At 25.3% G+C, this 14,187-nt stretch overlaps 1 protein-coding gene across 5 annotated transcripts in view; it reads right to left on the reverse strand.

The window, feature by feature from the left end:
- LOC114122327 (tyrosine-protein phosphatase Lar) overlaps nucleotides 1-14,187 on the reverse strand; it is a 150,974-nt gene that overhangs the window by 112,144 nt on the left and 24,643 nt on the right. For all 5 annotated transcript variants that reach the window (XM_050204839.1, XM_050204841.1, XM_050204838.1 and 2 more), the window contains exon 3: nucleotides 2,758-2,840. In XM_050204839.1, coding sequence (XP_050060796.1) covers nucleotides 2,758-2,833 — 76 coding nt within the window. In that variant the 5' untranslated portion in view covers nucleotides 2,834-2,840. The remainder of the gene's footprint in view (nucleotides 1-2,757; nucleotides 2,841-14,187) is intronic.

The raw sequence follows: 14,187 nt of genomic DNA on the forward strand, positions 1-14,187 counted from the left end.
AATTATTTTATTTTATTTTATTTTGATATAGACCTAAACCCAAAACAAAAGTGACATTTAATAGTAATATACAATAAATTGAATGAATGAATAAAAAATATAATAAACTTAACAGTTTACCAGTGAAATTAACAATGGATAGTGTCTGAAATAATATTACTAAAGATCCAGTTGAATAATATTTTAAAAATAATTGAAGGTGGGGTCTTCATTAGGAATACGATCTACGATCTACGATCTGAAAGACTAGATAAACTTAAAGCAATACGAACAGGTTCGTAATCATGAGGAGGACAGGGTATTTTTAGTGAAAAAGCAGCAAATGATAGAAATTTCCCTTGGACCCTTTCTATCATTAAAGAGTCGATAGATAAATGAGGGTCCCAAATAACCGATCCATACTCTAAAATAGATCTGACTAAGGAGCAGAAGAGAATCTTTAATGACTGGTGCAATTTGAATTCAGAGGAGATGCGTTTAATAAATCCCAATATTTTCAGAGATTTACAGCAGCTTCTTATATGTGAAGCCTATTGATCTATTATCTATCTATTTATTTATTTTCTAATTTAAAATCAAAATAATTTAAAGACTAGATAATAAGTAAAACATCTTGAAAACGGTAAATTTGTATTTTTTTTTTTTTTTTTGATCAACTACCAACGTTCCTATTAGTTATTGCATGATAGAAACTATACATATATATACAATAAAAATAAAGAGACTCGCTTTAAAATTGTCTTTTGTCGATGGCAGTGAAAAAAGCTGAACACAAACAAAAAAAATTCAACATATACTGCAACTAAGGAAGAAATGAAATTGTATAACATATAAATCATAAAGCAACCCAAAGTTAATTTTATTACTTACTTCAGTTTGAGCTATAACACAAATCATACAAAAATTTTAAAATCATAGACATGACTAACCTTTTTGATTTTTATGATTGTATATAACATCTCTTTCATTCATCTGTCTAAAGTCAAACTCCCTAGCTTAATACATGATTCACATAATATACATCTAGCTTAAACATCAGGGGTGTATATCCATTTATAATTTAAAATCTAATGATCTATACTCTATAAAACTGTCCAGTGTATGATCACATAGTTTATACAAACTAGAATCTCACTAAGTATTGAATGACAAATTATCGAAGTACAATTATTTAATAAAAAAAAAAAATAAACGTATTATAGAAACAATTATATTGCAAATATACATAGCAAATCGATTACTGCTACAGTTAATTACACAATAAATAATAATCGATAGATTAAATATCGAATAAAAATAAAAAGTTTGTCAAGATAAAAGTTTATAGTTTATAACACTTGAATAATAATTATATTAATACATTATTATGTACACCTACTAAATAATATTTAAATAACTTCATTTAATAGTCTAGTAAAAATTTGATGGAAAATTAAATTGTTTCAAATAAAAAAAAAAAATTGAATTTTAAAATAATAAGTTTTGATTCTATAAGTGAACTTTTGTTAAATATCAATTTAAATCTATAATCATAATATTTCTTATATCAACTTCTGAAGCTTAAATTAATAATAATCAGAATGTTTCTAAGATTTTCCTTTAACATTAAAGAATAAATAAAAATTAAATGTCATGTAATTTTTACTTTTATATTAATAAAACTTGAAATTAATTTTTTATAGATGATTAGCATTTTAATGCAACATATAATTAATAAGTTGTAAAAATAAACATTTAATTAATATTTCATTAATTTATACGTAATAAATAACATAATTTGAATGTTAACTAAAAAAGTTAAAAAAGTGTATATATAAAAATCTTTTACAAGTAATATGCTTAAATTATTCTCCCCACACAAATAATTGACATTCAAACGTATAATTCAAATATGCATTGCAATTTGATTAACTTCTACATAAAATTAAATATAGATACTGATATTGTTTGTTTTTTTTTAGTTGAATAAATTCCAAATGTAATAATTAATTCCTAAAACTATTGAGTTCAGTGAGGGAAAATACTTTTAATAACTCCTCGCTACATTTACTACACTCTGAAAAGTATACATGGAAAACAAAAATGTGGTGATTACTTATAATATTGAAAAACAATGATTGACTCGAATTATTGTTCTTGAAAATGTATACATTAAGAAATAAAAAAAAAGTAGTATAGGGTCACAAGACCGACCGGTTTTAATTACGTCTTTATTGTTTCCAGGGGGTCAGTAACATGCGGTCATTCATTAAAAAGTTATTACCCTGGGCCCGAGGATATTTTGAAAACTTTAGAACACCCCTCGGAGAAAGCAACGAAACAAGCGACGTTTTTAGAATTTTGCGGCAATCCCCACATAGACTGAGAAAAGAGTAGAAAATTATTACGACTAGCAACGGACTCGGAGAATTAAATTTTATGCTAACACCTCCCGCTGCAGCTGTACTTGTTGTGAACAAGTGCACCTGATTGGACGCGAATTAAAAATAATTACGGCAATTTCCCTTTCACAATTAAAAATTAAACAAACTACGCCTTGATAATGAAAAGAAGAGAACCGTACCTATGTATACGTGTATACCTATTATACGTACATGCTCACGTCTATAACATAATATTACACATAATCACTGTTTGTTTTAAAAGATAAAACTGTTAATATTGTTTCTGTTATCGTCATCCTAATAACCTGGTAACGGAAACTGAGGTGTGGAAGGGATGTCAATGTATATAATAAATAACCATATAAGTACGTACCGGAAGCGAACGCGCAGACTGCTGAACAGGCCAACACTATGGTGACCAGTGCTTGCCAAGAGCTGCTCGAGCACATCGTCAGCCTGTAAAATACAACAGTTAAGACATATTGTGTCTGATGGTCACATTCGGACCCACGATTGTTGATAGGGAGAGCAAACCATACAAATGACAAAAATCGTTTCACGATCGATTCGAAACGCGATTGTATATTAAGATGTCATACTTAAACCTAAACCCATAAAGCGCTACTGGTAGAAGGGTATAGTGGTAAGTGGGAGGGGGATTTGTTAAAGTTAGGCTAGGTTAGGTTGGAAATGATCGATATTATCATTTCGGATTATCCGATTTCTGTCGGTTCGGTTAGTCCTAATAACAACGCATACCGCAGCATACACATCCCGCGCGCAAAATAAAAACGATAACAATACACAAAATATATTATGATTAAGTAGTAATGATTATTTCAGTGTTGCGCGCAATGTTTATAACGATAAAACGGCAGAATAAAACTTGACTCGCGTCACAATTTTGATGACGGCTGTAAAATCAAATCGGCATCACTGTCTATACACACGAAAACGGTGAATAAAAAATTAATAACAATAAATTGATACTGTAAAAATTATATTATGGTATTGATAACGACGCGATCGGTCGGTTGTTCGGACGGACGACAGACGCAGTCGTGTCGTACGGGCGCCGGTGATACGTGTACACTGACTGAACGCGACGGGGGCGGCGCAAGCCCCGCGAGCTTGGAACGCGCGCGCGGCCCAATCCCTCCCCTCCGCGCGTACTCGCCCATCATCGCCGCCGACGCCACAGCCAATTGGCAAAAACCGCCGCCGCCGTCGCCACAGGTATCGCCGGACTCGCCGCGCGCGTGCGACGATGGATAAACGCGCGCGGCATTCGAACTGCACGAACGGTCGGGACGAACACGCTCCGACGCCGCCGATACCGATGATGAAGATCGCTTGAATGCCGCCGCCGTCACCGACAACGAGTCCTCGCCATCGATGCGCCATTCAAGGTAAGCACAACAATATTAATACAATAATCGAGTGTATCAATACAGTATGAGAGGATATTATAAAATCCGTATATTATACAGGATGATTTGTCAAACATTATTTAAATTTTTCATTTTTGGAATTGCCCACCATATTTTCTAGTATTTGGAGTTTATATTGAAATAGAGAATAATTATAGCATCTATAGGTATCTCATCTAGCGCGTGATATAATAACTCTTTTTTGAATTAGAACTTCTCTTTTTAACTGTAAACACTACTCGTATGTAAAGAAAATAAGATTTTAGAAAACCGATTCAAACAAATGGTTTAAGAACAATTAAATTATAATATGTAGGTACCAATGTCCGAGAAATTTTTTAATATTTTTTAAGCAATAAATAATAAAGTACTTAACTAAGTACACATATACCAAACATACTGTGTTAAACGCCATGATCTCCCAAAGTGCAATTATAGTATAAGTACATTTACGTTAGTAATTATTATTTAAATTAATAGTTATTATTCAGGCATTCTTTAATCATTAGAAACTCATTTGTATTAAGTACAATGAAGATCGATTTCAACAACTTCAATAATTGCCAAGTTATGTATTTTATGTATTTATGGCTATTAATAAATTATATTTTCTTCTACCTATATTAAAAATAATAATAATAAAAAATACTCGTATACCTATAATTAATTTGTATTGTTAAAAAATGTAACCCCGGCGAATGTAGTAAGACGACGATATCTGACGAGGTTAGGTTAAGTTCGAGAAAACTATAATACCTACCAACTGTATATTATTATAATTTAAAATCACAATTTTATTTTTTTGCAAAGGATGCGTTATTTTGGAAAATAAAATAACTGCAGGTATAAAAAATGTAAAATTAAAAAAGTAGTGGGTTTGTATTTCAGCCTCGTATATTCACCTCCTATCAACCACTGTGCATTAATTTATACAAGATTTTTAGAGTTTCATTTAAGCGACTATAGTATGACGGCATATTATACTGTCAACGAATGCACAAGATTTAAATAAATATTTTACAAGACAGTGTCATTCATTCACTAATACGAGTGTTTATTTTAATATTCAAATTCATTAAATTAGTGGGATAAATAATACGTACGGGTAATATCGTAATAAGAACACGGTTTTTTTTTCATAAATTATAATAAACACGTCAACATTTTTCCTCGCGATAATAAATCAGAATATAAAATTGTTCTAAATAAATTGGATATATGATATCTTAATAATAAATACACGCTAAGATAACGAAAGAAATCCTATCACGGAGACCCTATAAACCTAATCTATAAGGGTAGATATTTCACAAATATTGAGAATCCGCCCGAGGTAGTTTTAAGCGATAGGTAGTTTTTTGTATTAAATTTTCAAGGACAAATATTAAAAATATATAAAATTACATGAATAAATGTATAATATAAAAATATTTTATTTCTAAGTATACAATAATATGGTGCATTTTTTATCTCTAATTAATCATCATGATATTTTAATCAGCGCGAAAATACAAGGTATAATAATAAAAGTAATAGTAGACATATTATTAGATAAAATTGCACATGCATATAAATTATGTTTGTTATAATTGTACTGTAATTTAGAGACTTAAAAATAATAAAAAAAAAATTTGTTGTCCAGTATATCAATACTTGATCATTATTATACTTTAGAAAATATCAAGTATTAAGAACTATTGTGAAACTGTTCAGAAATTAAAACACGTTGATTAATGAAAGATGTATTATATAAAATCATTTCTTCCCCATAGATTATTTATTTCATCAATAAATTTATTTTTTTATTTTAACTTAAAAACTTAATCAACAACATAATAACTTTCAAAACATTGTACCTGCACAGTCATTTAATTGTTATGCTCGATAAAATATATGCTATCTGTTGGGTTAAATAATACGACGTAATCATTTTAACGTTTATAAATAATTGGATTATTGCAATTCCATATAAACTCACGCAAGCTTTATAAAGAACTTTATCTACATAATTTTAAAATTATTATTATTATTATTTTTTTTTTTTTTTAATAAAGAAAAATTAAAATTTTTATTCTGTCAGGTAGGTATTATACTTTATAAAAATAAAATGACTGCAAATTCAACAAAAAAAAAGTTAGTAGTATTATTATTTTTTAATTATCTAAATTTAATTTCGTTACGAAATTGTATTCTAAATTTAATAATAACCTTGTTATTTTGTTAGTTTAGTCCAAATTTAGAGCATATTAACGGTAAACCATTTCGTTTAGGTCATTCTTAGGCATAGCCATGGTTTAGGTATTTTATTTTGATATCATATATTATTTAATCCAGTATAACTATCAATTTTCACATATTGCAGATGATTCCTGCTCTACCATAGTTTAAATTTAAAATAAATAATTATACCATAATTCTATGCAATAAGTTTTAATTCGTACTTTATTGAATTTAGAATGTTATTAATTTACAATGGTTTGCATTTCATTCAAAAATATTTAATTCATTTAAAGACTTTTAATTAATAATAGTAATTTAAAGTACCTATATCAGTTCATAAAATGCTTATATTATTCTTATTTGTAAATAATAAATCAATAACATATAAATTCATAACCAACAAATAAACAAAACTAAATTCCATAAAACTATAGTTTATGCTGCATAATAAAATCCGAACATTTCTCATCATAAATTATGGGAGGATATAAAATAAATAAGAACTACGAATATTATTTTCATAAATGTACGTTAATAATAATTGTAATACTAAGTAATATTTCATGATTTTAATTTAAACTAAGTCTTATAGATATCTTTTGAAAATTTATTTGGTTGTCATTAATAACATTACAGGTAAAGCACATAAAGCGAACATTGATATGTTCGTAAATATTACTATATTCAGGGATACATTAAAAATATGAATGATAATTATGTATAGAAAAAATAAAATCTTATTGAGTTTTTTGTAATAATAAGGAAGTATTTTAAAATCTTAATATCTATTTTATAATAATAATATTATAAAACTTTATAAATATAACTATCAACTACAAAATAATTTTAAATACAAAATAAAAAAAGCATATATATATTTAATAAGCAGTTATTCAAATTGATTAAATATTGGTGTTTTTAAGTATAACATAAACTTAAAAATATTATAATATTTATAACTTGCAAATAATCACAAATTGGTAGAGAAATTATAAATTTAACTCCATGATACCCAGATTGCCAAACTCCCTATTTTTATACACTATTTTTTTTTTTTTGTTTTGTCTAATTTTACCACAAGTCCTGACCATCAATCGTAAAATACCGTTTAATAATACATTAACATAATTTTCAAAACGTTAAGTATTGTAAACACATAACTAATTCTTTTTGTAATATAATAACTACACATATTTAGTTTAAATTTAAATAATTTAAATTTATACTCTAGTATGAAAATAATAAATGCTATAAATGTTTTATGACTGTTATGAAACATATATTGTTTTTTATAGGTGCTGAACAATATAAATAATAAAATATCTTTAATTCATTATATAACAAATGTAATACAAAATAGTATTAAAATTAAAGCTATTATAAATAAAACACTCAACTACTAGTAATATCATTATATTAGATCGATAAGGTACCTAATGTTATTTATCTGGACTCGGTTTTTAACTGTACTTAATAGCTTCACAATATGTTTTTTTATGTAAAAATAATTAATGATTATTGATACATTTTGTACAGTTTTATAATATCAAACTGAAATAAAACGTTTTGAAAAATATTTTTCCCAACAAGAACCGTCTTATACAACATTATTAAATACAAATAAACTAGATTTATAACAATTATAAACTTTTTAAAGTATTAATTATAAATATACACGTACTATTATTTAAATGATAACACTTCTTAAATATTATATAAGCACAGTCAATAGATGACTTATCTATTAAAGTTAAATCCCCGTGCCATAAAAATGTCTTAAATATTTATTATAGAAATATTTATTTATAAATTACTATATTAAAAAAATATTATTCAAATTATTTACATAATATTTTCCAATACATAAAATAAAATAAAATTATAGACCTGAAAATTAATATGTTAAAAAACAATCACAAATGATGATCATTCTATTCGTTCCAAAAAAAATATAAATATATAATGTGTATTGTAGGTATATATAACATATTAATTTATAAAAACTGAATACTTTATTTGTTAAGGGGGCAAAGTTTTATACATTCAACTACGAATATGAATACGTAGGTATGATTTATATCAATTCTGAAAATACGCTTGAATATAAAAACTATTTGGTGACCGTACTATATAAGTTACATCATAGACTAGGCCTTAAAAGTTTTCCCATATAAAATTCATTTTATGCAAAAAATAAAAAATAAATGTTGTTGGTGAAAATGGGATCACTATTAGGAAAAGTTTGTGTAGAAAAAGGGCGATTACCATTATGGCCAGAAAAAACTTTTGCTGCAGCTTACGCACTTCGAATATATACCAATAACGATAAACATACTTTCTAAACGGCAGGAAATATTACCAAACTCAAATAAATATATAATATTATAATTGTATACAATGCATTTTTTTAATTTATATTTACAGTGAACATCAAATTCAATAAAAAAAGTATCAACCTTTACATTTTGTATACCAAATATTACCACAATTATATTTATCATTGAATCAAATGAATATAATTAATATTTAGTATGGATAAAAAAATGTTATATTCGTATAATAGACATTTAAACAATCAGTAGTACCAATCTTAAGTATTGAGAAAACTTACAAAAATTGTATTCGATAATCAATCAATTATTTATTTATATCAATAGGTAATCACCTATTGAAACTGGAAATTCAAATTATTTACTGTATAATTTAATATAATTTCCTATTAACTTGTCAACTAAACTCGATCTATATTAACTAAAAGTTGAGTTAATTAATGCTGTATTTCATTTATTTGTATTAACATCGTTTATTGCTAAATTCGTGAACTTAAAATAATAATTATACTGTTCTACACTATTTTTTTAATCATTTTTGGAAGAATGCACAACGAATATAATTAATAATAAGTACTAATATGGTCAGAAATCGTCGATTTTAAAAAACTGATAGACTTAAAACCCGTTAATGAATGTTTTATTTAAATTAAAGTTCTTAGGATGGCGGAGTCTTAACACGAAATGAATATTCATCCTGGTCGATTCGTCTTGGCACGCCCGTAAACTTTCTTCCCGAGAGAAAATAATAATTCCGAATGGATTTTAAAACGGGCGTCCGTATATTATTCGCTGGAATACAAATATCACAAAACTTTTACTTCCCACTAACCCATCCACTCTACAGTCTTATTAGCACCGCTCTCAACAGTCTGATGAGTTTTTTTTTACGAACTTTGCCGCATAGGTTTTAACCCATAAATACCAATAAGTCATATTTTCAGTGGGAAAATATAATATGCAAAAAATAATAGTAATAATAAATACCAAACACCATAAAAAGTAGTGTCAACATTTAAAAGCTCCATACTTTGTAAACTTAAAAAGTATACTACAGGAAGATTACATTGATTTTCAAAAATATTGTTTACTTTACAATATTCATATACTTCAAGTAAACGTTAATTATAAAAGGTGACATTAAATGAAATATTAAAGTACATTAACAAAGAAATAATCTTATAGTTAAACAAAAATTATCAAAAACCAACAGTATCATAAAATTTAAAGTTTTTTATAACAAAAAAAAAATAATCCAGATAGGTACATTAACAACATTATACCTATTATGAAATAAATATAATAAAATTAAAATCGCTATTGGTCCATTCATAATATTTTTAAAGTAGTATAATAAGTATAAAGTAAACTTTTCATGAATAATTAACTGAAATATACACACAAGTTATTTATTTTCTAAACAAAAATTTAAGTGCTACTTAACATGTCATTTAGTATTAAAATCAATGTGTATTCAAGCATAATTAAGCAGGATAACGAACTATTTTTTGAACTTTTTTGTATACCTACCTTGTTGTTATAAATGAATCAAATACAAAAAAATAATTTTAAATCTATACTCTGGAACAAAAACAAAACGTTTTGCTTAACGCTTCAGCATGATATAATATACTAATGAAGGAATGTACTTGCTCCGGAAATCGTCACTTAAGTAACAATATCAAATACAATATTTTACTCTGTTCGTTCAATAATGCTCAACATATACGTGTTAAAATTGTTAAAATTGAAGTAAATAATTTAAATTCTATTACGGTCAAAAATTATAGCATTAAATAATTAACATAGTGAAAATAAATTATTTTAAAATAATTCATGATATAGTTAACAAAAAATAAGCAAAGGAGTCTGTAATACTCTTGCATACATTAGATGTTGAGTGGGTCACTATTAAAAATGTGTTAAATTTGAATTCAATGATAGATCGTTGTACATGAAAAACGATTCTGAGCGAAAACAGTCTTTATCACCATAAATGCTAAGTTTTTCGATATAACTATTAGACTCATTTAATTTACTTTTAGTATTGCAAGGTTAGGTAGTACATTTATAATACTATTAGTATTTAATTATTAAAATAAAATATATTCATACCATATTATATTAATTTATATAACATAAAATGTAATAACATCTTTCTTTAAGTAGCGTAAAACAGTAAAAACAGATTAATAGAAGGTATCTATAAATAAATAATATTTAATAATAAATCAAAAATATCATTAGGTATAATAATATAAAACATAAGTTTAATAAAGTTTTAAAATTATAACCAAATAATTAACATATCGTTATTTATCGTTTAAAAAAGTAAATTCTTCTAAATTGGAACTTAAAATTTCTATAAAAAATAATCGTTGATATCCATTTTTTTAGATTTTATTGTTTCAATATAAACTACTTATGAGAAATCTCTTATTAAATTTTTAAAACTTAGAAAAGAAAAGTTTTAATGAATTTATAAATACAAAATAGTTTGTACCTAATTTTTGCGATTTTGACGAACGGCAAAATTCTAACTACAAAATAATGCACATAAAAAAAAAATTGTTATTGTGTATTTTTAATTATTTTATACAGATATAATTGTATTATATTTTAAAATGTTACATTTTCAATCAAAATTTATAAAATAACTAAACAAATTGAAAATCTTTAAAATATTTCTAAAAAAAATTAGAATTGAGAGAACTATCAAACCCGACAATATCTTAGAATTTTTCTGACAGCATACACAAAAATAAAAAAATAGTTATACACGTAAAATTAGTTTAACAACTATAAGAATAGCAAAGGAAGTACTACATTTTATTTCCCCCTATAACCCATTAAATGATTCAAAGAAACACGATCTGAGATAAAAGATAAACATTAAGCATATACTATATATTGTTAGTGGATAAACTTACCACCTAAAACATAATCCCCATACCTTAACAATTGATCTAGATATGTAACCAGAAACGTTTTCGTATAATATTCAAATAAATATTTTTGTCATCGTTATCATATCATTGTTCTGAACACCAGAATACAATTTATTTATTTATAAACTATTATAATAATTGTATTTCAACTTATCTGTGTAATAACGTATTATAATATCTATCAATAAAATATTAACATTTGGAACCAAGAATCCAGGTTTTTGAACAAATAAATACCTAATTTTTATTAAATCCATAAACTTACTAAAAACTTCAACAACAAATTATAATGTAGAGATCAAGCAAAACAGGAAGAAATCATCACAAATATAATAAATTATATTAGAAGAATATAGAATATTTTGTAATTAACGAAATTTGATAAATTATAAGCGTTATAATACATATTATATCACCATTTAAAGTTTAATTTAAAAATTATTAGGTATAATCTTTCATCTAAGAGACAGGTTAATTCAAAGTAAAAAACAAATAACCGATGATATTATAATCTTTCATGAATCAAACATCATAATTTTCGATTGGCTACTTCTCTGTTTACTAATGATTTTCGGGTGTTTACTCAATGAATGAAGGTGGGGGGTAAAAGCAATTGATTGTCACGATTTTACTAATTATTGTTAGCCACAATCTGTCAAACGTTAGAAAATCGTGGTTTAATTATTAGTCTTCACAATAGAATAACATCGTAAATATCGTGTAAAAGTAAAACTATGAAAATCACAATAAATTCTCGATCCTTTAAATAATGAAATCCACTGATTTAACTCATTGACATAAATATAATATTATATTATTGAACACTATTAAAAAAAATATTATTCTATAAAATACATTATAAAGAATAGATACTTAGAATGTTTGGAAACTATTAATTAAAATTTAAAAACGTTTCCTAATCGCGATGTATAAAAAAATAAATATTTAAGAATTTAATAATCTAAGTTTTAACAACTAACAAAATAATATTTCATCTTTCTTTAACTTAACTGGATTTTTATACCTAAAAAATCATAGTATACATACGATTCAACTTATAAAATGTGTAAATAGCGGTAAATAGCGAAAAGTCCATTTTTATTTTAGACGGTCTTTTCAAAGTCGCAAATGTAACGTTCAAAAAGACTTTATTTAGATGTATATAGTATACACGAGAAGGTTTTTTACCACCAAATACCTCCCATGAGACTAAAAGCATTACAAGTAACATGCGTGATTTAAATCGGAGAGCCATAAGACGTTTAAAATAAAAGTGAAAATATAAACTGTAGTTCTTTCAAATATATATGTAAAAAGAAAAAATAGATTTTTCAGCATTCCCGATTAGTGATTACAAATTCAGTCATTTTTTAAATCAATAACAAATACTATTTTAATTTATAGCCAGATTTATAAACATTTTTTATCTACAAAATTATTAATTTAATGTATCTAAAATTTTACAGTTTAGAACATTATAATTAATATAGGTATGTTATACTTGAATTATTCTTATAAAATTAACTTAAAAGAAAGTCTTAAAATAAACATAGAATACACTTATTGGCAAGCAAAGTATGGTAATCAATATTGTACTAAATGCATTACCTATTTGTATTATTTAAAATTAAAAATATTATTTAAATGAAAAAAATAAAAAATATTTAAGTTTAAAACTTTTTTATATTATATTTAAAAAATGAATGAAGAATATACTAAAACGTACGTTATCTATTTAGCAATATCATAATATAAAATTAATAATATTTCGAAAGTTCAGATGTTTAAAATAAATCATAAAAATGTTTAAATGGATTTTAAAATAATAACAGGTCCCTGCTTAAAATATATAAAAAATACCTTAAAATGAAATTTTTTTTTTTTGAGACAGTAAAATATTACTATTAAGATGCATAGAATAACAAGTGAATACTAAAAATAAAATAAATATATTTCAATCATAAAAACGTTTTAGAAACAATATCCGCGTGACAAATAAACATAAATATTTTATACATATATTTAAATATGCAAGCTGTAAAAAATATCCAATCATAAAGTGCACATCATAAGTCTAAGGCTTTAAGGTCTATAAGGCTAATGTTAATTTAATTTTTTATTAAATTAAAAATTACTTAATGTTAAATAAATAATACTTATAGTATTAGATATCTCGTAAAACAAACTCATATAAAATAAAATCTCCAATAAGATATGAATATTTAATTAAAATTATACAAATTACAGTTTATTTTACAGCACTTATTTTTTAAATATTCAAAGCGCCAATATAATAGCAAAAATAAGCAAATAAAAATCTGCAATCCACTTAAAAGTTTCGCTTAATAAATTTTAATTCCATTTTTCACCATTAGACTTAGAAAATATAATTATAAGACCAAACGAAAAAAACTCTGCTTTGTTTAACGCCAGTAAAGTGAAGACTATAACAGATGATGACCTATTTATTTGGTTTTTGCAGCATTTGACTGCGCAATTTTCCTATGAAAACTTTGATATTTTTTTAAATTGGAGAAACGATATTGAAATTATATTAATTTTAACCATTAATGTAAACATATTTTATTTTCTACAATCCCTTTGACGTTAATCAGTTGATTTTAAATATTTTATGAACAACGCTGCCAAACAAATAAAAAAATGTTTAGAGTTTGTTTCTGTTTACAATGAATTGTATGTACGTGAAAAAAGAAAACAAAAAAAGGTAATTTTATGCAACGACACAACCCCACGACAGAACAGCGTAATAATGTCGAGTTATGTTATATTTTTTTTTTCATCTCCATCACCCACCTTCCCTCAGATCACCACACTCGTTTACCCCTACCGGTGTTCATATTACGTCCAACAGAAA

Source organism: Aphis gossypii, chromosome 3, assembly GCF_020184175.1.
Source record: "Aphis gossypii isolate Hap1 chromosome 3, ASM2018417v2, whole genome shotgun sequence".
In the NCBI taxonomy this organism is placed as follows: domain Eukaryota; kingdom Metazoa; phylum Arthropoda; class Insecta; order Hemiptera; family Aphididae; genus Aphis; species Aphis gossypii.